Source organism: Trachurus japonicus, chromosome 10 (genome assembly GCF_045865225.1).
Source record: "Trachurus japonicus isolate A0001 chromosome 10, Traja_1.0".
In the NCBI taxonomy this organism is placed as follows: Eukaryota; Metazoa; Chordata; class Actinopteri; order Carangiformes; family Carangidae; genus Trachurus; species Trachurus japonicus.
Window position 1 is genome coordinate 26,940,466 of NC_140916.1, and position 21,376 is coordinate 26,961,841.

Below are 21,376 nucleotides of genomic sequence, written 5' to 3' on the forward strand. Positions count from 1 at the left end.
TTCTATTGTCTGACTTAATTTATACTGGCATTAATTTATTATTGTCTAAAGATCCGGTCTTCTTCTTCCGGAGCAGCGACTGTGCATTCTGGGAAATAGAGTGCATGAGCTCAATTGAGCAACATTCAAGATCGCAAGTGTTCAGTGAAGCTCATATCGTCTTTTTTTCTGTGTCTCTCTTGTAATACATACCCTCAATGGAAATAATAATACAGGTGAAAAATAAAGTACAGTATAAAAGTGCAGAAACATGGATTCATGAGGGAAAACAAAGCAACACCAAACTGTAAGGCGCAAAGGATACAATATATTAGGCATTTATTTTAATTCAACATAATTCAGAGCAGCGAAATAATAAAGAAAAGGAATTATAAAGAATAACAAAAAAGAATGCTTTCTATCTTTTTAAGCGACATAAATAAATAATAATAACTAAGATTCATTAACAAAACCAGGGAGGAGCTCATGTCCTTATATAAATAAATAAATAAATAAACTTTATTATTATTATATACCAAGTGAGGTACAGAAACGGTTGTCCTCAGTGGTGGCAGGTTTCACATTTCAGTTGTTTTCAGTGATTTGGTAAATATGACAGACTACAAAAGAATATGATATGTTTACTGACATGATTAACTATGCAACTGTGGTGGTGTATACTGTAATCTGATGTTGAATGTGTTGTTTTGATGCATGTTCATTCTGTTTCAATTCATTCAAGAAAAGATTGCCATAAAGAAATAATAGGGTTACACTCTTTTATTCAAACTTCATTCATTTCTCACAGCTATTACAATTGAACTCCAGTTCTGTTGTAATTGTGCAAATCACTTTATAGAAAACCACTCAACCTTCAAAAGCTTATCTCAAACACGACATATAAGCACAAACACTAGCTACAAAACACCCAAGAAAACTGACATAACATGAGTCTAGCAACAATTAGTGCACACACCTCATCAAAGATGGGCTCAGTTACTGTAAGGAAAGTTGAGTTAAAAATACTGTTAATATTGCCTAAACCACTGCAGTCATTATGACCTGAAAGACTAATGGAATGAAATCTGCACAACAAACCTACTTTAAAATGACCATGGTAAGGTTGCTCAGCGAAGCCTAGCTGTATCAGTGCTGGTGCAGCACACCAGGTGATCTTATGAAGGTGGTACACGAGTCTGGTTTAACGGAAAAGCAACTTCAGCAGGACTTCATGTGTTGGACTGTGACACTCTTCATGCGTTCAGGATCAGATGTGCGTATGAGTTTTGTAGAGATACAGCCAGCTGGCAGCTGGTATCGGGTTTAATTGACTACAGCTGATGAGCACATCTGGTTGATGCCACATGCGTTGGACCCCCTGTATAGGTAGTAGTAACCCTGCATGTGTGTGAGGGGGAGAGAGACAGAGACAGAGACAGAGACCGAGCGTCAAAAATGGAGAGCAACAAAGTGGAACTTTATTTTAATTATTTTTATCCTGTGACATCATGATAAAAAATAAATAAATGCAACATTATGTAAAACAATATTTAGTTTTGTGAATTAAAGTTAACCTGAAGTCAGCCTGTAACCTTGTGACATGTTGTGGAAACGACTCTTAGCCAGTCTCAAAAGCAATTAACATACAGTACAAATCTTCACAATTACGCCATATGCGGTGGGGCTGTAGTAGTGAACTAGTTTATCCAGAATAGAATTGGCACATTAATTGATAATGAAAGCAACTGCAGCCCTAGTTGTCTTACCTGATCTCCATAATCCTCCCCCCAGCTGTTTTTGATGGCCCAGAATGGGATACCTTTACCTGAAAACACAAAAACATCCACACAATGATTTTTACCACATCCGGATTCACAAACTACCATCCTGTGGTTAGTCTAGACGTGTCTGCCTTTGGTTCTCAGGGGTAAAAACTGGACAAATTAAAAGTGATAAAACAGTATAACATACGTTCTCCGTATCCGACCATCAGCACAGCGTGGTCGATCATCCAGGGGTTGCAGAAGATCTTAAAAGGGTGAGACACACCCCTCCTGTAGAACTGCAAAAGACAACAAAATGGATTATATACGGTTACATGCTGATAATTAGATTATGCTGAAATGTTGAGTCTCTGTTGTTTGGGTGTGTGACAGTGTAATTGTGGTGACACAGACACTAACCTGCATTGCAAACGCATTCAGAGCAACAGAGACTGGTCCATTCTCAGCGAGCCAAGCAGCAATTTCTGAGGAAAAAAGGTGAAAATCATCAATTTAACAGCTTCTTGTTTCAAACTGTGAAACAAAATATACCCACAAATCAACAACAAACATGTTCTTAATTAATAAGTAGGTACATTCTTCATTAGTATTTCAGAAGGACTTTCTTGGGATATAGGCCTCAGCACTTTCCCCCACTCACCCTTCTCATCTTTGGGAAGCTCCACAGAGCTGTTGATATAGGCGGCCACTTTGTTTGTGGTGAAGTCGCACTTCTGCTTGTGCCCAGTGTAAGAGTAGTCAGTCTCTGTCTCCACGCCGCCTTAACCACACACGAGGATGAAGGTTTTAGAGGTTAAAAAATAACACATAGCTTCAGCATTAATGCAAGAAAAGCAAACAAAAAACTCTTTTATCAACACAAACTACAGATGTATGCAAGTCTACATAACCCTCTCTCCTCAGCTGTTTGTGTCAGAAATGAGGTGTAATTTCTTTGGACTGCAAAACGTCAGTGTGATTGTACACATTATTCTCACCCAGCTTCTCAATGGCTTCATAAGCATTTGATGGCAGTCCTCCTCTGCACGCCTGGTCCACCCCATCACAGTCAACCAGCTCTGTGTGGGAACAAATCAATAAACCAGTCAAATCAGGTTTTTTATCTGTAACTGTAAACAGTATTTTTTTTTTCCTGCAGGAGATTGTTATTGAATTATCTTATCATCAGTTTTTTTTGTGTATGTACCTTGTTCAGAAAGTGACAGCAGTGCTCCATTTTTCAGGAACCACTGGCCTTCAATGTTTCCTACAACAGAAAATGCCCAGCACGATCCACACATGCCCTGCAAGAAACACACGCGCACACACACGCACACCAGTCAGCATGACGCAAGCAGGATCTGTAATTTATTCATTAGTTAGCATGCTATTAAGAGAGACTGCACTGTAATTAACTCTGCGTGTTGGTACCTGGTTCTTAACGGCACTGACAGCTCCGTGATCCCGCCAGTCCCAGCTGGCAGGGGCGGGACTACGGGCAGGAGAAGCTGGTTTCATTGGCCGCTTGAGAGTCCACTGGCTCAGCAGTGGGTTCAGGTACGTAGAGCGAAACTCCTCCTCTGGAAAGAAACAGATGGGAGGGCAGCGAACTGTTTGTTACTTTGTTTTTGAAGAAAAGCTGATGCAAACACACAAAATGCAGAAGGTATGTTTCCTCATTGGACACTGTGTGGAAATACAGGCACATGTGCACACACAGAGACAAACACGCACCAGTGAGGTCGCTGAACTTGGTGACTCCATATTCAGCTGAACCTTGGTCCAGAGCCTGGATCTTCTCGGCGGTCTTCAGGTTCTGGTGGAAGATGCGCAAACGGCGGTCGGCCTCTGCCAGGGTCAAAGGTCATACACACAGATTCAAAAACTGTTACACTACTCGGTGTATTATAATGTCACATTTTTGCTAACACTGGTGGTGTTTTCGACTTTTCTACGACAGTGTCTCTTGTGGTGGTTTTAGTGTGTCTGAATCATCATTTTCACATTGATAATAAAGATAATAATCCAAGTCATCAAATATGTAGCAACAAAGCACCTCATAGTCTCAAAGTTTTTCTGTTTATCTGTTCATTTAGTTTCTCTCTTGGTTGTGTTGTATTCAATCTCTCATCTGCATTCGTTGCCAGTTTAAATTAGATAAAGTTTATTCACTGTTGATGAGAAGTTTATAACCAATATCTATGGTTAGCTACTGATTACATCACTGCCTTGTGTTTAGGTTTTCAAACAGATTTTACACAATAGGCTGCGGGAACAGAAAACAGTGTGCAGACAGGAATGCAGCACATTGTGCACCTGCTACGCTTGGTGTGTATGAAGTACATATACGTGTCAGCCACTCACCCTCCTGGCTGCTGTAAACCTTATTGTATTTAGCCACGAACTCTTTGAACTGTCCCAACAGCTCCACTGACTCCTGTCAGACAGAGAGCAAACAAACAGTGAATCAATAGCACAAACCTCAACGTCAAGTGATTACAAGGACCAAACTGACCACAGCAGACAGCAGGACCAAACTCACTGTCAACATTTTGTTGGTATTTCTGTTATTGATCTGATAGTGACGTAATTTTTTTTACCTCTGGTGACTGGCTGTTGGACGACTCCTCCACCTTGTTGGTCTCCTCTACTTGAACTGATAAGAGAGAGGGACATCCAGGAAAACACATTAGATCACTACACATAACACTACAACATAACACCTACATTCATGTTTCAAGTCTTCAGAAGGGCACGGTGTCTGGCTTTCTAATACACTTAAATACACTTAAGATACATTTTGATTGATTCACTGCTGAAATCAAAAAGTGGAACTACAACAGAGAGAAGCCTGTTTTTATCTACAGGTAAAATAATATAATACTTGTAATAAGAATAATATTAACATTTATGAATAGAGTTATCTTTTATTAACCCTTTACCTAATTTGGCTCTTTGGTATAAGCATCACTTATTGACCAAGTTAGTAAACGTTAGCATTATATAATCATTGAGAAATAAAGGTCAAGTCCTGTTCAGGCAAAAACAGAACAAGATAAAGACCAGATGAAGGAAATATTTGCATAATCTTTGCTCAGTTACTAAGTCCATGTGCTGGATGGTTGCTGTTTTGGCATGGTCTGTATCAATCAATACAGCAGGGATGAGGAATGCGTGGTAATGGTAATCTACTAAATATACAATTGTTTTCAACTGTTTCTGGTTTTGTGCTGGAAAATACTGCTGATATTACAGAGGAAGTGAAGCATCATGGGATAACGCAGGAAATACAAAAACAGAAGGTCAACAGTGATAACAACCACTTTGGACTTATAGAGGAGTCAAAAAAAGACATCATTACAGAGGAGCTACAGAAAATTGTGATCTTTGGCCATATTTTGATACAGCACCTCTGTCACAAATCAGTGTGTTCTGCTGTTTATGTGCTGCTGTGCTGACTCACCTTTAGGCTGACACTTCTGTTTGAGCAGAGTTGAAGTGCCCTGCCAGGGGATGTCCCACACTTCAAACACACACAGCTCTGTCTGATATGAAGAAAAACATACAAAGCTGACAAAGATACCAACACTGAATCCATCTGACACTGTCATGTACAGTTATATTACAACTTGATTGAATCTGTAACTTTTAACACACTGCAGACCAAGCTGACAGCACCAAACAGGTTATTTATGAGTTATGAGAGTGTGAAATAGAGGCGGCTCTAAAGGTTTCCACTATAAAGTCATACACAGAAACAGGAAAAATGTCAGCTGATCGTATACATGCATGGGGACGTGAGGTGTGAGCATGCCTGGGGTTACTTTGAGTCAGACTCAAGTCACAAGATCATTTAACTGGTGAAATCTCTGCAGAACAAACATAACTACATTGTTGCAATAAAAAATCGATACAAAGGTAAATGCACTAACAAGCATATTCCCATTTTTGACATGTTACAAACTTTGAGAAATCTGCTCATTTAAAACCACGACAATGACCTTCTTTCTCTCTCCTACACAAACACACACACAAACCTTCAGTTTCTCTGACTCGGGATAGAAGTCACATGTCCTGAGCATGGTGGATTTCTTACACTGAGTGTTGCTCACTTCCACTGTTATGGTGTAGCGAATTCCTTTAACCAGCTAGAAAACACAAACACACATACAGTGACCATTACATTTACAAACAAAAACTCATCTGGCATATTATGTTCAGACATGATGCTGATTGTGTTGCAGTCCAGAATATGTGAAAGACAATTAGTCAAACAAAGGTCTTTGCAAATCTATGTTATGCATGTTGAAGAATCTGGATGCTGATTTTTGCAGCAGCACTGCATGGGTCACAAAGCTCAGATGGATGTGGTGATGAACAAAACAACATTAGTGAGGTCATAATTGTCGTGTCAAGCCAACTGTACTGTTACTATTTTATGGAAACGTGAGCTGGAATAACTGTTTACTCAGCGATGTGACTTCCAGAATAAAAACATTAAAATGTATTCGTAGGCTTTAAATAAGGCATAGAAATTAAACAAGCAAAACAATTAAGGGAAGCATGTAATGAAAAATAAATGTAGTCATGTATGATCAGGAAACATTTCTACCGCAGTAAGCAGGTTTCATTAGATCCATGGTCATTATTTTGAAAACAGGTTTCCTTATTTCCGGCTTGTGTTGCGCTAACTCTACAGCTCAGGGCCGCTCTGTTGTTTACAAAGAAGTCAGCACGTACAGCATTTACTGCCATGAAATACACAGTTATAACTCATTTATATTTATTTTTAGTAAACTATAACAAAAAAATACGACAGGGTGTTGTGATTAGGCTAAATAAAAATAATGAAGCCAGCGTCTTTCTTTCTTCTTATTACCTGTTTGCTTGCAGAGAGGAGCCGACTGACTCTGCGGAGGTGCATTGCGTTCGAGCCCCGGTTGTAGCGCTCCTCTGCGAACTCCAGAGCCTTCTTCAGGCCCGGGTCGGACTCGTGCAGCCGGATGGGAGAGCCGGGAGGCCCGATCAAAGGCCGGTCCAGGTCCTCGCCGAGCCCGAGCACAGTGCCCAGCACGGCGGCCAGGGCCAGCCACAAGATTACCGGATAAGAGCTTGGTCCAGCCACCATGTTGTCCCGGTGTGTGGTCAACGGGAAAAGGGACCTGTGTCCAGTCACGGCTCACTTAAAAAGCTGGATGTTTGCTTTTCCACAAGAAAAATCGATGCGACTATGATCGGAGGCGATAAGAACAGCTGCAGTGTTGTTGCCAAACAAATCTGGGTTGAGGCTGTGGGAGGAGACTGGGAGTATTAATGGGCGGAGTCTGTTTAAGACTGTACACCATAGACTGTAACTGTAGTTCACCCACATGCATGATCAAACAATAACCTACTTATTAATCTGTTATAACCGGTTACCCAAGCACATGATTCAAGATGATGGGCCCAACAAACTGGTAATATTGGTGACTACAATTATTACACAATCGTCTAAAGTATTGTGCTCACCTATGAGGTATGGGCAGGGCAAAGAAATCCAGATCACGAGGATATAAGATGAACATGAACAATATTCACATTTGCTGTTATACACACTTCATACATTTGAGTCAAAATCCTCAGTACTTTGTAATTGATAAATTGAAGGAAACGTGATTCATAATTCATACATTTTGTCGTTCATGTGTCATTGTGGGGTTTTTTTTCTGAATCAGGTGTTCATCTATTTATTAAGTTCAGCAGGGCAGTCATAAATTGCCAATTACTATTAATAATATTAATAAGGTCTTTCTGGGAATAGATTATTTTCTGAATTTGCTGCACGTTTGTGTCTTTGCATTGTAGTGCGAAAAGGTCGCGGTGATTTTGAAACGTGCATGAATCCCACTGACCACTTTATAGATTAGATTCGATATACTTTATTGTTCTGAAATAAATGTGTACAGATACCACTGCAACAACACTAGAACAATACACATTATACATTATTTAAGACACAAACACAAGTAATAAGGAAACAGAAGGTGCGAAAATCAACTTTAACCACTAGATGGCAACAAAACACCGTACCATTGATTTCCAGTCAGGGGCTTTAATTTTGAAATTGTTTTTGAATCGACAAACCCTTGTGGTGCTTTTATTCTGAAGGACTCCGACCGGAAGTATTGTTCTTGCTGCGGAAATCTGAGGCGCTAGCGCTGCTAGCACCGCCGCTAGAAACATCTGTTGCTAAGCTAACATTTTGAACTCGCTCTCATAGCTGACGAAAACGTTTTCATCCGAGGAACAGTGACGTTAGCTGTCAGTTTGTCTGCCGGATGACAAAACTGCCGTGGTGAACGTAATGCCTACTTTATTTCCAGGGACTAGGTTGTCTTCTTAGCATTAGCCTCTGAGCAGACATGGAGACTCGGGGGATTGAAGACATGTTTGACTTTCGTCGGTAAGTCAGCTAACGGTAGTCAGCCATACGAGCTGCACCGATAACCTTCAGCTAATCATACTTAGCCACGGCTATTGCAACACCGCTGTCTTATTGTGTGTGTTCAGCAAATACAACATACTGTTATTGGTGACATTTGTTTGTCAGCTAACTACCGTAGTCTGCCTGCTACAGGGCTCAAACCCTCTGAAAAACACACAGCTAGCTGGCTAATGTAGCTGTGTGCAGGTGACGGACGGTCAAATTAATGCAGTAATTATCGTGTTCATTGTGCATCGTAGCGCAATAATAATTTCAGTGTTCACATAAACTGTGCTGTGCTTCCTCTCGCTGTATTAGACTTGAGTAGTTGTTGAATTTGACGACGTAAAATTACATCAAAATATAACAAATGAGAGTTGTGTTTTCTTAGAGACCCAACTTTTAAACTTAGCACAGCGGACTGAGATCGTATTTGTATCTCGGTGTATATGAAATATGACGAATGTCTTTGTCAGTAGTTCCAGATTTGTGAAAGTAAAAGTTGTGCCCACATTTCACATACAGGTGGATTATAAGACCAGTATGTTCAGTAGCACCGAATAAAATGTTGGATCGACCCCAGATGTTCTCTAGCGCCAAAGTGCTGAGCCAACCACTGAGTGACACGTCTGATAACTGAGAAAATGACAGTTCAGACTGAACCCTGATACTGAAACTGATTCTTCACTTATCAGTGGAATTAGCTATGTTGTAATTATTACTCTCTGAACTTAAAGTGGTTCTTCACATTCACATTTAGCAAACGTTGAAGGACAAAGAGAAGGGTACCAGCAATAATATTTGCAGGCTGTAGGTTTTGTTACATAAATAGAGATTCTCCATGTGATACATTAAATCTGTCATAATAAATAAGTAAATAAGTGCAGTCCACAAGTAGCATGGATTGAGACTTTCTTACACAACATTTTTAAATCCCTGCTAGATGTCATTTCATGAATAACTGTTGTGTGTTCTTTGCACAGGTTCCCCAAAGATCCAGTTGTTCTCCTACTGTTGTTGATCTACTCTCCAGTCGGCATCTGTTTGATGTTAATACGGATTTTTATTGGTATACACGTGTTCTTGGTCAGCTGTGCGCTCCCAGAAAGTTTTGTTAGAAGGCAAGTATTTTTTTATTCATTTATATATTTATTTTAATGCAGCAGTATTATTGTAGCTGGATTGTTGCGGCAGCAGTATCTGTGGTAGTGGTCACACATGTCATTCATAATAATCAAAGGGTTAGGCTATGCTTTAACAAACTTCTGTACGTTGATCATGTGCATCCCTTTAAAAATAACTCAACATGGCCTACTCTCAGTTATAATTGCTGACACAGTGGCCTTCTGTAAATGAGACCTATACCATATTAATTTCTGTTTCTATGTTAAATTAAAGGTAAAGACCTTAACATATAATTTGATAAACAGTTTGGACAGATAAAGAGTTATGGTGGTCTAGGTTGTTGCTAACAACACACATTCATCGTATGTTAGGAAGTTTGGTTTCCTTGCATTTAACAATTAGATCCTGTTAACATCCACTTTTCTTTGTTTGCTTTCAGATTTATTGTGAGAGTTATGTGCTCAGTCCTTGGAATGCATGTGAGACAGAAAAACCCTCGCTCCAGGGACAAAAACACCAAGCTATACATATGCAATCATGTGACAGACTTTGACCACAACATCATCAACCTTCTGACCCCCTGCAATACTGTGAGTGTTCAACTTTTACATTGTATCTTTGCCAAGCTATTTCATACAGTATGTTTTAAACATTTGAGCCATTTCACATTACAAGAACACAGCATGCCTCCTGCTCAACCTGTCAGCACAAATTAGCTGTTACATCTGCAGTGACTAATTGTGGACATGCGTTTAACTATTAAAATTAACTCTCAAATCAGAGCTATTCATATCATAGTATTGATAGTCATAGATTAACTTTACAACATGATTAGGCTTGTGTGTTGGCAGTTTTCATTGAGCTTTGTGTTAACAACTGGAGCAGTTGCAAACCCTTTTTAGATCACCCACATGTCAGTATTACTTTTGAAGCTCTACGAACGCTCCCTAGGTGAAACTGCAAGGATGAAAGCACATCATGTTCTGTCGAAACACTTGGCTGCAGATGACAAATGTGTATTTGCACGGGAGACTGTGTGGGCAGTGGTGCATGAAGCCATGTTAAAGTCTTACCTGCTCACTGTCTGGACCAGCTTACCATCCCTCAGTGACAAAAATGTCTTTGTCTTTTTTGCTCTGTGCGACATACTTTTCTGTGCATTGTTAGATGTATTGATGGCACTGTTTGGTGATCCTTCTCTGTCTCTTTGTGGTCGTCAGCCCCAGCTAGAGGGCTCCACAGGCTTTGTGTGTTGGGCCAGAGGCTTCTTTGAAATCCATTCAACATCTGGTCAGGGAGCAATAGGAGAGTCTCTTCAGAGATATTGTTCCACTGAAGGCACCGCACCTTTGCTCCTGTTTCCTGAAGAGGACACCACAAACGGCCGCGCTGGCCTGCTCAAGTTCAGGTACGTATAAATATTTTGCACGGCAGTGGAAACCAGTCAATGTAAGATCCCAAATTTCGTTCAGCTCTTCTGGTTTTGAACAATTCTTTCTTATTTACCAACTAAATCGGCTATAAACCACAACAACACTACAAGTTGAGCTCCATCTGTATTTTGCACATGAACCCTTAAAACTTTAGCTGTTAAAAGAAACAGTGATGAAGCCAGACACAAATGATCATCCCTCTTCCATGGCACTTTGAGACTGGAGATGAATTACTGTGGCAGTTGTTTCCCCTCACTAATTTCCCTCCAGAGTTCTGTGGAGGCATTAGTGTAAGGAAGTGAAACTGCAGCAGTTTTGAAATGTGGTTGATATGACACACACAGTGACTAAATTGACCCGAAACAGGTCACTGTCAGCTGGACACTTTCTATGCAGGCATTTGTGCATCAAAAAGAAACTTCTCAGTAACTAAAATGGTTAGTTTGCTTTTGTTAGTTGCATTTGCTCTAATAAGCTCACTCTACCTGCTCTTCCTAACCAACCAAGTTTAATAGACTCATCTGAAAATAGAAATATACAGTAATTCGACTGTCAATGTGTTTTTGTACAGGATGTTTACTTGGTAAGTAAGTGAGGTAGTTAAATCACTGCAGCCTGTGGAGCCGCTGGCTATGATTACAAACAAAGGATTGTAACACCGTACACACAGATAATGAGAAGCAGCTAATTAATGTGACTTCCTGTGAATGTGGCTAGCTTTACATTGCAGCAAAAACCGTACTGCTGATGCTAGCCTTTCTTTGGGAGATGTTTGCTTAGACTGTCCTTCAGTTGGGGAAACAACTTACAACTTTTCTTGGTCTTGAGAAGCTGCAGCATTTTCTCACACAACATAATATTTTTCTTCTGCTCCACATTGCTTTGCTGCTGTAAGGGAAACAATTAAATAGATCTGACTGTATTGACAATTTTCTCTTTATTTGGTTATCCAACTTATATAATCTATTTATTGTTATCCCCTCAGTTCCTGGCCTTTCTCTCTGACTGACTCCATTCAGCCTGTGGCCTTACGGGTGACCAGACCATTGATTGCTTTGGTAATGTCAACTGACTTTTGGGATCAGATAGATAAATGTGGATATCATGTTAATGGTGTGTGTGAGTGTGCATGTGCTATGAAACAGTTACAGTGAGGAGAGATGTGTGTTGTGTTTAGTAGTGAGATAAAAAGGTAACAGTGTGGCTGCTTTTAACAGCGTACTAAAATGCAAAATGTCAATTCACAGAGGAGGTAAGAAAATCAATGAGGGAGAGTAATGCATTTTATGTACCATTTCTAAGCTGTGGGAAATCATTACAAAATGAGTGAATATTCTTGGAAGTAGCAGCAAGCTACTTAGTGTGGGCAGCCTAAATTTAATCCAGCCATTTGAGTTCACAGTAATTCTGTCTTGTGTTGCTGTGCAGCAGTGACTAAAGTTAGACTTTTACTAGTTATTTGTGAACTGTTTCAGGATTGTTTGCGTCACCACAACACCTCACCACAGGTATGATTACACTGGAATAAAACACTGTGACTGACACGGTTGTCTTTTGTCTGTCCATAGAGCACACCAGAGTCCACTTGGTTGATGGAGCTCTTGTGGACATTTTTTGCTCCATGTACAGTGTATCATGTAAGGTACTAAATAATTTGTATCATTATTTTTTCTATCAGCAATTGCTTCTGTAATCAGGATAAATCAGGGTAAATCAGGATAATTCTGCACAGGCTAATAATTACATAATCATCATCAAGATCAGTGATGCAAATTACGTAAATTAGATCCACAGAGTACATGAAACAATCGCCTGGTTTTAACACAAGTAACAACTCCATGTTTGTCTCTTCTTACCACTAATGAACATGAGTTTTATTACGGTTTTCAACTAAACTACTTTTGTAGAAAATTTTTAAAGTAACGAGCTCCAAATTCAGTTTCTAAGATGAATTTGAGCATTTCTGTTCTGCCATAACTGTTGTCACATCTGATGTCTTAACGTTGCTTTGTTTGGTTTTGCGATTTTGATCCCAGCTGGCTCCCACCAGTCTCCAGACAAGATGGCGAGTCCACACAGGAGGTTGCCAACAAAGTCCAGGAGGTAAAACCAACGCTAACCAGTCCAGTAGTGTCATGAACAGAGCTTTGTAACAGTAAAAACAAATGTGTCCCATACAGTTTTATAGTTAATGTATTTCCGTGACTACAGTGCCTACACCCCTATCCTTCTTTGGTTATCTACAAGGAATTATAGTTTCCTAAAACACAACATTCTTGGATTTCTGATTTTCCATCTTTATATTGCCCATTAGTTTCACTATTTCCTTGTCATTCTGCTTTTCTTGCTGAAGTGATACACTAACAGTCTGTCCTATGTGTGTCTTCTAGCTACTAGCAAGTGAACTCAGCTTGGTCTCTACCAAGATCACTAAAGCTGATAAAGCAGAGCACATCAAAAGGAAAAGACACAGCGTGCCACAAACAACTGGAAGTACGTAAATGACATTAACCATCGATACATCCAATTCTTTCCATATAAAGATTGAGCTCTTTGTGAGGAAGTCAACTATTCTTTTCCTGACACTAGGTGTCAGACCTGGCTCCATTGGACTTGGTTTCATCCAGAGTTTGGGGACAGATGATCATAGGATTTCTAAGATGGCCCAGCAAGTGAAGGACGTGCTGCCCCATGTCCCACTGAATGTCATTATAAAGGAGCTGGGTATGACACAGTTCCAACGCACATTTACTCTTTGACCCAACATCCCTGCCACCTTGTTGCTATGTGCTGCCACTCTGCAACTTCTCATGCACTTACACTTGTCTTTTGTATACCTACAGCAAAAACCAATTGCGTTGACACCACCATAACAAATCTTCTGGAGAACAAGGAGGAAGCTCCACTGGAAGCGACTGGGACTTCTACATTTGGGCCTTCAAAGATGAGCTCTTACTCCTCTGGTCCCTGTGCTCCCACCATAAAGGTTTGACTCTGATTCTACACGCTGCATCTCTGAGCTCTCTAACTTGTCATTTAGGATCCATTTTCTGTGAACATATGAAGTCAATATTCCCTAGATTACTTGGGATTTATGAGTTGCATGCAAGCATGTAGATGTGTTTGTGTGTGTGTGTGTGTGGGGGGGGGGTTCTAGTTTAGTTAGACTTGATGTTGTCACAGACTTAATTTGTGCAGAACATGCATCACAATTCTTTTTTTCCATTTATAGCCTGCTGCCAAATCTTTCGGGAAATCACCAGCTGACAGACATTTGTCTCTCCAAGAGAGAAAAGAAGCGTTGTATAATTTTGCAAGAAGGTGGGTTTTTTTTTCTTTCTAAGAGGATTTGCATTTATGTTAATAGTGCAGCAGAAATGGCTGGAAGGTCGGACGTACATCGTGGAATTAAATTTTCTGATTGTCTCTTAACATTTGTTTTAATCATATATTTCCGCACTCCCTGGAAATGCTGTGTCTGTTCAGCTCATGTTAATAAGACACCTCAGAACAGCCAGCGCTGCTTCATTATGCACAACATCTTGCAGTTGTGCAGAAGTGAACAGTTATGCAATATTCATTTGGTTTGAGATTTACTTTGAATTCGTTCCTAGGGTTGTGTCTGTCACTCAATACTAATTCTACATAGTGTTACAGATGTGCCAGGCAAAAGTCTTCTGTAAAAATAACCCTGTCATTGCTAATTTAGACCCTGCAGATTTGTTCGCAGCAGTGAGGGAACAAGTCATTGAGAGAGAAGTCAAGTGACCAACACAAGATTTCCACCTAAAATATAGTCAACCACTATAATAGATGACACCTGACAAATGTCTGTGTCATGAAGTTCAAAGGTTTTGATCAGACACCTCTCTGCATTGTAGGCGCTGCTGCACACTGATATGCACTGATTTAACTTTAAAGTCACAATAATCAGTATTTTTGTATGAAACAATGGGTCAGATAACTGTTTAATGAGAAAGAAGCCAGTTGTATTGATGCAACCAACACTGCAGCCCCCTCCCCCCTCCAGCTCTGTGGAGACTTCCAGCATCTTTATGCCCCCACTGGTGACAGCCAGAGCCAGACGCATCATTTAGCTCATTGTTTCTGGTTTTTATGCCCATAACTCAACTATTTTGGTTTTTGCTCACTGCTCTCTCTACTGTATTTTTAGATGTGGTAGGCAACTGTTGTCAGTCAAAATCTTTAATGAACTCATCATACAGTAGGGAGCCCATTACAGACAAAGTTAGCTACTAGCTGCTGACCACAGAGGAGCAATTAGCTCTCAGAGCCAGATATTTTTCTATGGGGTGGGAGGAGAATGAACATTGGTGTCAGATTGTTGCTCTGTAGCTGCTGGATGTGTAAATTACCAACTGTTTGTTCAGGTGTGTGCTATAATAACTTTAATAACAGTGTTTGCAATTTGTGACATTAACGACAATGAGTCTGGAGCAGTTTTGAAAGGGCTAACATGTCTTTTACCATTTATATCAGGTGTGCGTGAGTGTGTTTAACCAGTTACTGTTATGTGTGGTGTAAACACTGAATGATGTTTTATCTGTTTTTCTCTCCTAGACGCTACATTGAAAAACATGGACTGGATCAAGACGACAGTCACTGAACACGCCTCGGGTCAAGCCATCATTGAAAATTTGTCAGAAAGAAGCATATACTACTTGCATAGCTGTCTAATTTGAATGGTGATTTTATATTCTGTCAACATGTTCTGTTACAAAACAGATTTTGTTAATTGCAAACAATGGAGACAAGTATTCAGAACATGTATAAGTTGATGCAATGGTTATTATGCATGTCTTTAATTCTTCATTCTGGCTGATACATCATTTTGATAACAATTTGTATTATGATCCACTGACTGTGAATCATCTATTTATTTTTATAATGTCCAGAGTCGTTGATGAAAATAAAGTTCAGCTTGACCTTGCCTTTACAAAATTATTCCAAATACATCACAGTTCTGTTGCTATATTGGGATTTGATTCAGATGTTCCAAGGTTAACCTAATCTGATATGTTCGTGCTGAAGGTTTTAAATTTTAATGTGAATGATTTGTTTGAAAAGTTCAAGCTTACATTTTATTTAATCTAATGCAAGATAACCAAATCCTGCCATAAGAGGGAGCCAGAAAATACAGTACATCTCCACTTAAGCTGCTGAAGCTCAGTGGTCCCATAACACTTGTAGAGGGAAATGGCCTGCAGTCTCTTCTGTCCTCTCCAGCTTTGGGGGAGATTTACACATGAATACAAAAACTGTCTAAGACTTGAGACTACTAGTGAGTAAATTCAGCTGGGTAAAAAATGGGAAGGTCACACAAAGTTGAGTCTCAATTCGTATGAACAAAACCAATGTGTAAATCTTGTGCATGTTTTTTTTTTTTATGGTTGAAACAAGTCAACCATGTAAATAATATATATTAATAGGGCAAACTGTCCTCGACTGTCCTCAAAATATGTAGGTCCTGATACGATCTAAGTGCAGTGTTTGTACATTGTTTTGATAAATCCATCTGGTTAGTCTGGATCCAGCCAGGTTCACGCACGTAAACGTCACATCTCGCCATCTTATATCTCAGGGAACGTTTCTGAGGTTTCTGGCTGATAAATCCTGGATATCTGCACAGCGCATTTCGTTTTTCTCTTTACAGTCTATGGTTTTTCTACACACATGCTGGCTTCACGACCCTTTTCGGCCGCCACACCACACTCAGAGAGAACTGTGGTTTCCTACAGCACGTAAAGGCAGCCTCCCGCCTCACCGGAAGTGACGTTTACTTCCTGCCTCACGGAGCAGAGACGCGATTAAGCTAACGAGTTAGCAATGTCAGGTGTTGAAGAGACTTTGAATGAACCTGTAGGGGTTAAAGAAGACAATGAGTTTGATGTGGAGGCTGAAGACCAACTCGTGGATGATTATGTCGTTGACCCGACTCGATATTTATTTTACAGGTAGTGTCTGTTAACAGTATTCATGATTGTTTGAGTGGTTAGCTCTGTAGCTGCTCTAACGGTGACTAACCAACTTCTTCTTCCTCCACTGTTTAAAGTTTGTAAAAACATAACTTATAGTTTACTTTCACTTTCCTGTGCGACTTGCCAGAGTTACATTGTGTGTAGTGTCAGTAGACTCCACAGTAAACTGCTAAAACGTCAGTATTGGTGATAGATCAGTGGTAATTGATTGGTTCAGCCCTCCGCCCAGTCCACAGTGGACCATCACAGACCCGACACAGTCAATGGTATATTATAGATTATATATATAATAGTGTCCTGACGTAACGTTACAACACACACTGCAACACCAACTTATCACATCATCACATTTGTTAAACAAATGTTCTCGTCTGGTAGCACAGTGAGCTGGTTGGTGTAGCTGCCTCCTGGCCAGGAAACCCACCCCCGTGTTTTTGTGTTTCAGAGACAGAAAGGAGTGGGCCGACCTGGAGCCTGTCCCGCAAGATGATGGACCAAATCCTGTAGTGAAGATCGCCTACTCTGAAAAGTGTAAGATTGTGTAGTTATAAATGGGAGTCACGTTCAATATTAGAGGACACCAGGAGGTTGAAGTTGACAAGTAACCACCTGTAGCTCACTATGATGCAATGTACATGCAATAACTGTATTTTTTAACATATTTTATTTGTGTTTGTTAGTCAAAATGAGCAAAAGGGTATTCAGGTGTTGTGTTTTTCCAGTTCTCAAATAAATTGCACAGCATAAACTCTTAGAGCCACCGGTGCAAACGGCCACATTTTATTCCCATCAGCTTCTGTCTAAGTCAAAGCGGTGTTGTTTTATAAGTACATATACTGTATTCCCTCAACAGTCTCAGATGTCTACGACTATTTCCGTGCTCTCCTGAAGAATGATGAAAAAAGTGACCGGGCCTTTGCCTTGACAGCAGAGGCCATTGAGCTTAATGCTGCAAATTACACAGTGTGGTGAGTACAGTCCTTGTATGGAACATGGAAAAATAATGCTGTTTTACTGGTGTCTCATTTTCATAATATAGCAGGGAGGTGGAGCATTTTGAAAGATAAGTTTCAGTTTAAGATTATAGTTTCCTGAATTACTTTTTAAATGGTACTTGAACAAAGCGTTAGACTGTAGCGAGCAATTTAATCCTTGGGTCATGTGACATGTAGTATTATGTAGAGCTGGAACCTAAAGGACAAGTAAGAAACAAAGAAACAATTATATTGTTGGGTCTCAGTCTCACAGGGTCCTATGTAGTTTGCATATTATTTGTCATTTCAATAATAATTTAAGAAGGAGCAGTACAAATGACTGTCTGTCCTATGAGAATGAAATTTAAACACAGTGTGGGTTTGATAATGTGCAGGCACTACCGGCGAGTATTACTGCAAGCCCTGTCCAAGGACCTGAGAGAAGAGATGAGGTACATTACTAACATCATCGAGGAGCAACCCAAAAACTATCAAGTCTGGTGAGTGTTGGCAAATTTGTTTCATGTCATGTTTATCTACAATATCTACTGTTGATTATCTGACACTGGGAAAAAAAGGAGGGTGGGAGCAGGACATGTCTATTACTCAGTTTAATGAAAACATCAAATAGAAGGATGGGTGTCCTAACTCGTCTTCCAGGCATCACAGACGTATGGTGGTGGAGTGGTTGAACGACCCCACAGAGGAACTGGAGTTCATTGCAGACATTCTCAGCCAAGATGCGAAGAACTACCACGCTTGGCAGCACAGACAGTGGGTCATCCAGGTAGGTGTTGCAGCTCTTGGCGTAGTTTGGCATTTAAACTGAGGAACGACATCCAGTTTTCTGCCCACAGTGAACCTCTCTGCCAGACTGAATCCTTCACTTATTAATTTGGTTGTTTGTTTGAGTCCTCCTTTAGGCGTTATTTGTGTTCAGCATCGCAGGGCCACCACTAAAAGCACCATGTGATTGCATAAACAGGTCTGATGCCAACACTTGTTTTATTCAATTTCCAGGAGTACAAACTCTGGGATAATGAGCTGGAGTTTGTGGAAAATCTTTTGGAAGAAGATGTGAGGAACAACTCTGCATGGAACCAGAGGCATTTTGTAATTTCTCACACTACAGGTTTCTCTGATCCAGCCATCGTGGAGAGAGAGATAAAGTGAGTACTTTAGACTAGTAGTTAATTTGCACCTCTGACAGTGTTGTGGAGACAGTACAGTTCCCCAAGGAGTTTTTTTTCTGCTGCTAATATTTGACCGATCCTTTATTTTATGTTATTGATGCAAGGTACTGTCTGAACCAGATCAAGAAGGCTCCCCACAATGAAAGTGCGTGGAACTATTTGAAAGGGTAAGGTGAAAAACACAAAACAAATTATTTTTTCTACAGTAAAACCCCCGGTAAACTGCAAATGGAAAACATGTTTATATTTTATCTGATGTATGAATTTATCATCTGGGTCAGAGCTGCAGCAAAAGAGATTTTCTATTCTTATTCTTGAGTAGAATCACTGACATTTTTGTGCGCCCTATCCGTTCAGACATCCACAATATATGACATGCTAGAGGGGGAAAAACCGGGTAGAGGCTCTGTTATTAAAAATGGAAAAGCTCACTGACAGTATCCTTTTTTTCTTCTTCTTCCCCAAGGATGCTGCAAGACAGAGGTCTGTCATCTCAGCCAGGTCTGCTGGAGAGAGTCCTGGAGCTGAAGGAGACACACTGTTCACCTTACCTTCTAGCATTTCTCTTTGATTGCTACGAGGATGCCTTGGAGATGAGTAACCAAAAGGAAAACGTGGAGGAAGAGGAGCAAAAGGAAACTTTACGAAAGGCTCTAGAAGTAAGTGCTCTGCTTAAGGCAAAAAACAATCAAATTTGTTGCAACCTAAACTTGAACCCCAAAATAATATAATTGATATTGATTTCTTACCCTTTTTCTGTGTCTTTGCCTCCTCGGAAGATTGGTAAACAACTGGCACAGGAGAAGGACACCATCCGTAAGGAGTACTGGCTGTTTTTGGGACGTTCTTTAAAGGGAAAATATGGAAGCAGTGATCCCACTGACGAGCCTGCGGCAGGCAACCCTGAACCTTCGGTGCCAGCGTCTGAGCAGCAGGAAATGAGCTAGACCTCCAGGAGACTCGCACCATTTCCACTCCTTACCCGCTTTGTTAATACTGTCGGCAGAACCAACCCAGGTGGTTTGATATTACTGTAAATTGCTAAAATGTTTATTGCCGAAAAAAGTTTCTTAACGCCACCACTAAAAAGGTCATGTAAGGAAAGGGATTAAGACCAACAACTACAGATACAAGTCAACTAATATTTGTCACTAGCTTTCAGTAAATCTCCTGCTTACTGAAATCTAATTGGACGTGTTGCATCAGATTATTGCCGTCTGCCTCACTTTAAACCACAATTATAACTGACTATATGTAATTACACATTAGAGAGTGTCATACATTTATCCAAGTTATTGGCAGCTTTAGATTTAATAAAGTGGCTGTTTGCATAACCTCAAATGACCAGTTTATAATCATCGAGTACCTGTTGGTCCACATCTTGAATTCATATCTGATCAGAGAGCAATGTTTACCAGCAGGAGCATTTTGACATGTTTTTTAATATGTAATTGATGCGTTAGTGTGTAGGAGATTCCCCTCATACAGGGATATGTTTGAATGGTCACACAGTGACGCCAAAACAAGTCCGTAAGTAAAGCACCGTCTCCAGTAGAACATGTCTCAACTGTTTGGTGAAATTAGTGAGAGGACTCATGTAATGTCATGTACACAAAGCATAATGAAACATTAAGGCTTGTGGTAACACAGTGGTTTGTGAAACTAATTTGCCGGTGATCTGTCACAATAAAGCAGATGAGAGATGAAACGCAGTGATGTGCTGCTGCAGTCTGATCAATGACTCACACAACATCTCAGCCTTGGCTCCTCTCTTTTCCCCCACACATCTATATCAGTTGCTCCAAATGATCCAGGTTTTTTTTCTTTCTCTGAGCAGTTCTGCCAGGATAAAACTGAACTAACCAGCCCCTGAGCATACTGCACATGTATTGACACTTACAGCATCATGTCCTGGACTCCCTTGGAGCTAGGAAATGGATTTACTCCACTAGATGCAGCTGTTTCTACTTCTGCTGACACTACAACCCAATTCATCCCCTCCACTTTCTAACCAGGCAGCCAGCACTTTGTAATTACTGATTCTCTGGATGCTTGATATTAGAGGAGCACTGCTTGCTTTTCTCTGCTTTTCCTCATTAGCGTGGAGGACACTGTGATCAGCACGTTCACGTCATGAGCAATAATGACATGACTGAGCATGAGGGCTGTGTGAAAGCGGTGACATAACAGGAAAATTATGTGATTAATTTAGCCTGATGTAGCAGTCAGCTACAAAATATTTCTGGCTGCGGTAACAAAACAGGCCACATGACACTAGACTCAGGCTGCACCGTGAATATGAATATTGGCCACACTTTCATTTAGACAATACAGACCAGACACCTGCTGCATCACCTCAAGCTGTGTCTGGAGGACAGTGCTCCCTAGTGGTTAAACTCTTGAGCAAAAACAAACAAAAAGGTCCTAGACAGTGTGTAATTAAAATC

The 21,376-nt window shown here is 40.3% G+C and overlaps 3 protein-coding genes across 3 annotated transcripts; 2 read left to right on the forward strand and 1 right to left on the reverse strand.

Moving 5' to 3' along the window:
- Positions 1 to 744: 744 nt before the first annotated feature.
- Positions 745 to 6,900, reverse strand: ctsf (cathepsin F). The gene is made up of 14 exons (XM_085788484.1): positions 6,622 to 6,900; positions 5,780 to 5,890; positions 5,206 to 5,287; positions 4,343 to 4,398; positions 4,107 to 4,179; positions 3,477 to 3,590; positions 3,174 to 3,322; positions 2,950 to 3,046; positions 2,741 to 2,821; positions 2,404 to 2,523; positions 2,163 to 2,227; positions 1,951 to 2,041; positions 1,746 to 1,804; positions 745 to 1,377 (listed from the first exon to the last, which is right to left on the reverse strand). Exons 1-14 carry the CDS (start codon positions 6,868 to 6,870, stop codon positions 1,303 to 1,305), a joined length of 1,422 nt encoding a protein of 473 aa, XP_085644610.1. The 5' UTR covers positions 6,871 to 6,900; the 3' UTR covers positions 745 to 1,302.
- Positions 6,901 to 7,912: 1,012 nt separating this feature from the next.
- On the forward strand, positions 7,913 to 15,714 carry aup1 (AUP1 lipid droplet regulating VLDL assembly factor). Its single transcript, XM_085788487.1, has 12 exons — positions 7,913 to 8,184; positions 9,189 to 9,326; positions 9,770 to 9,920; positions 10,551 to 10,738; positions 11,749 to 11,821; positions 12,332 to 12,405; positions 12,800 to 12,866; positions 13,154 to 13,256; positions 13,353 to 13,487; positions 13,607 to 13,749; positions 13,996 to 14,084; positions 15,345 to 15,714. The coding sequence occupies exons 1-12, from the start codon at positions 8,144 to 8,146 to the stop codon at positions 15,388 to 15,390; spliced, it is 1,248 nt and encodes a 415-aa protein (XP_085644613.1). The 5' UTR covers positions 7,913 to 8,143; the 3' UTR covers positions 15,391 to 15,714.
- An 860-nt stretch (positions 15,715 to 16,574) lies between these two features.
- On the forward strand, positions 16,575 to 20,979 carry fnta (farnesyltransferase, CAAX box, subunit alpha). The gene is made up of 9 exons (XM_085788486.1): positions 16,575 to 16,738; positions 17,208 to 17,293; positions 17,616 to 17,730; positions 18,132 to 18,236; positions 18,397 to 18,523; positions 18,757 to 18,905; positions 19,034 to 19,096; positions 19,396 to 19,588; positions 19,709 to 20,979. Exons 1-9 carry the CDS (start codon positions 16,611 to 16,613, stop codon positions 19,874 to 19,876), a joined length of 1,134 nt encoding a protein of 377 aa, XP_085644612.1. The 5' UTR covers positions 16,575 to 16,610; the 3' UTR covers positions 19,877 to 20,979.
- Positions 20,980 to 21,376: the final 397 nt, after the last annotated feature.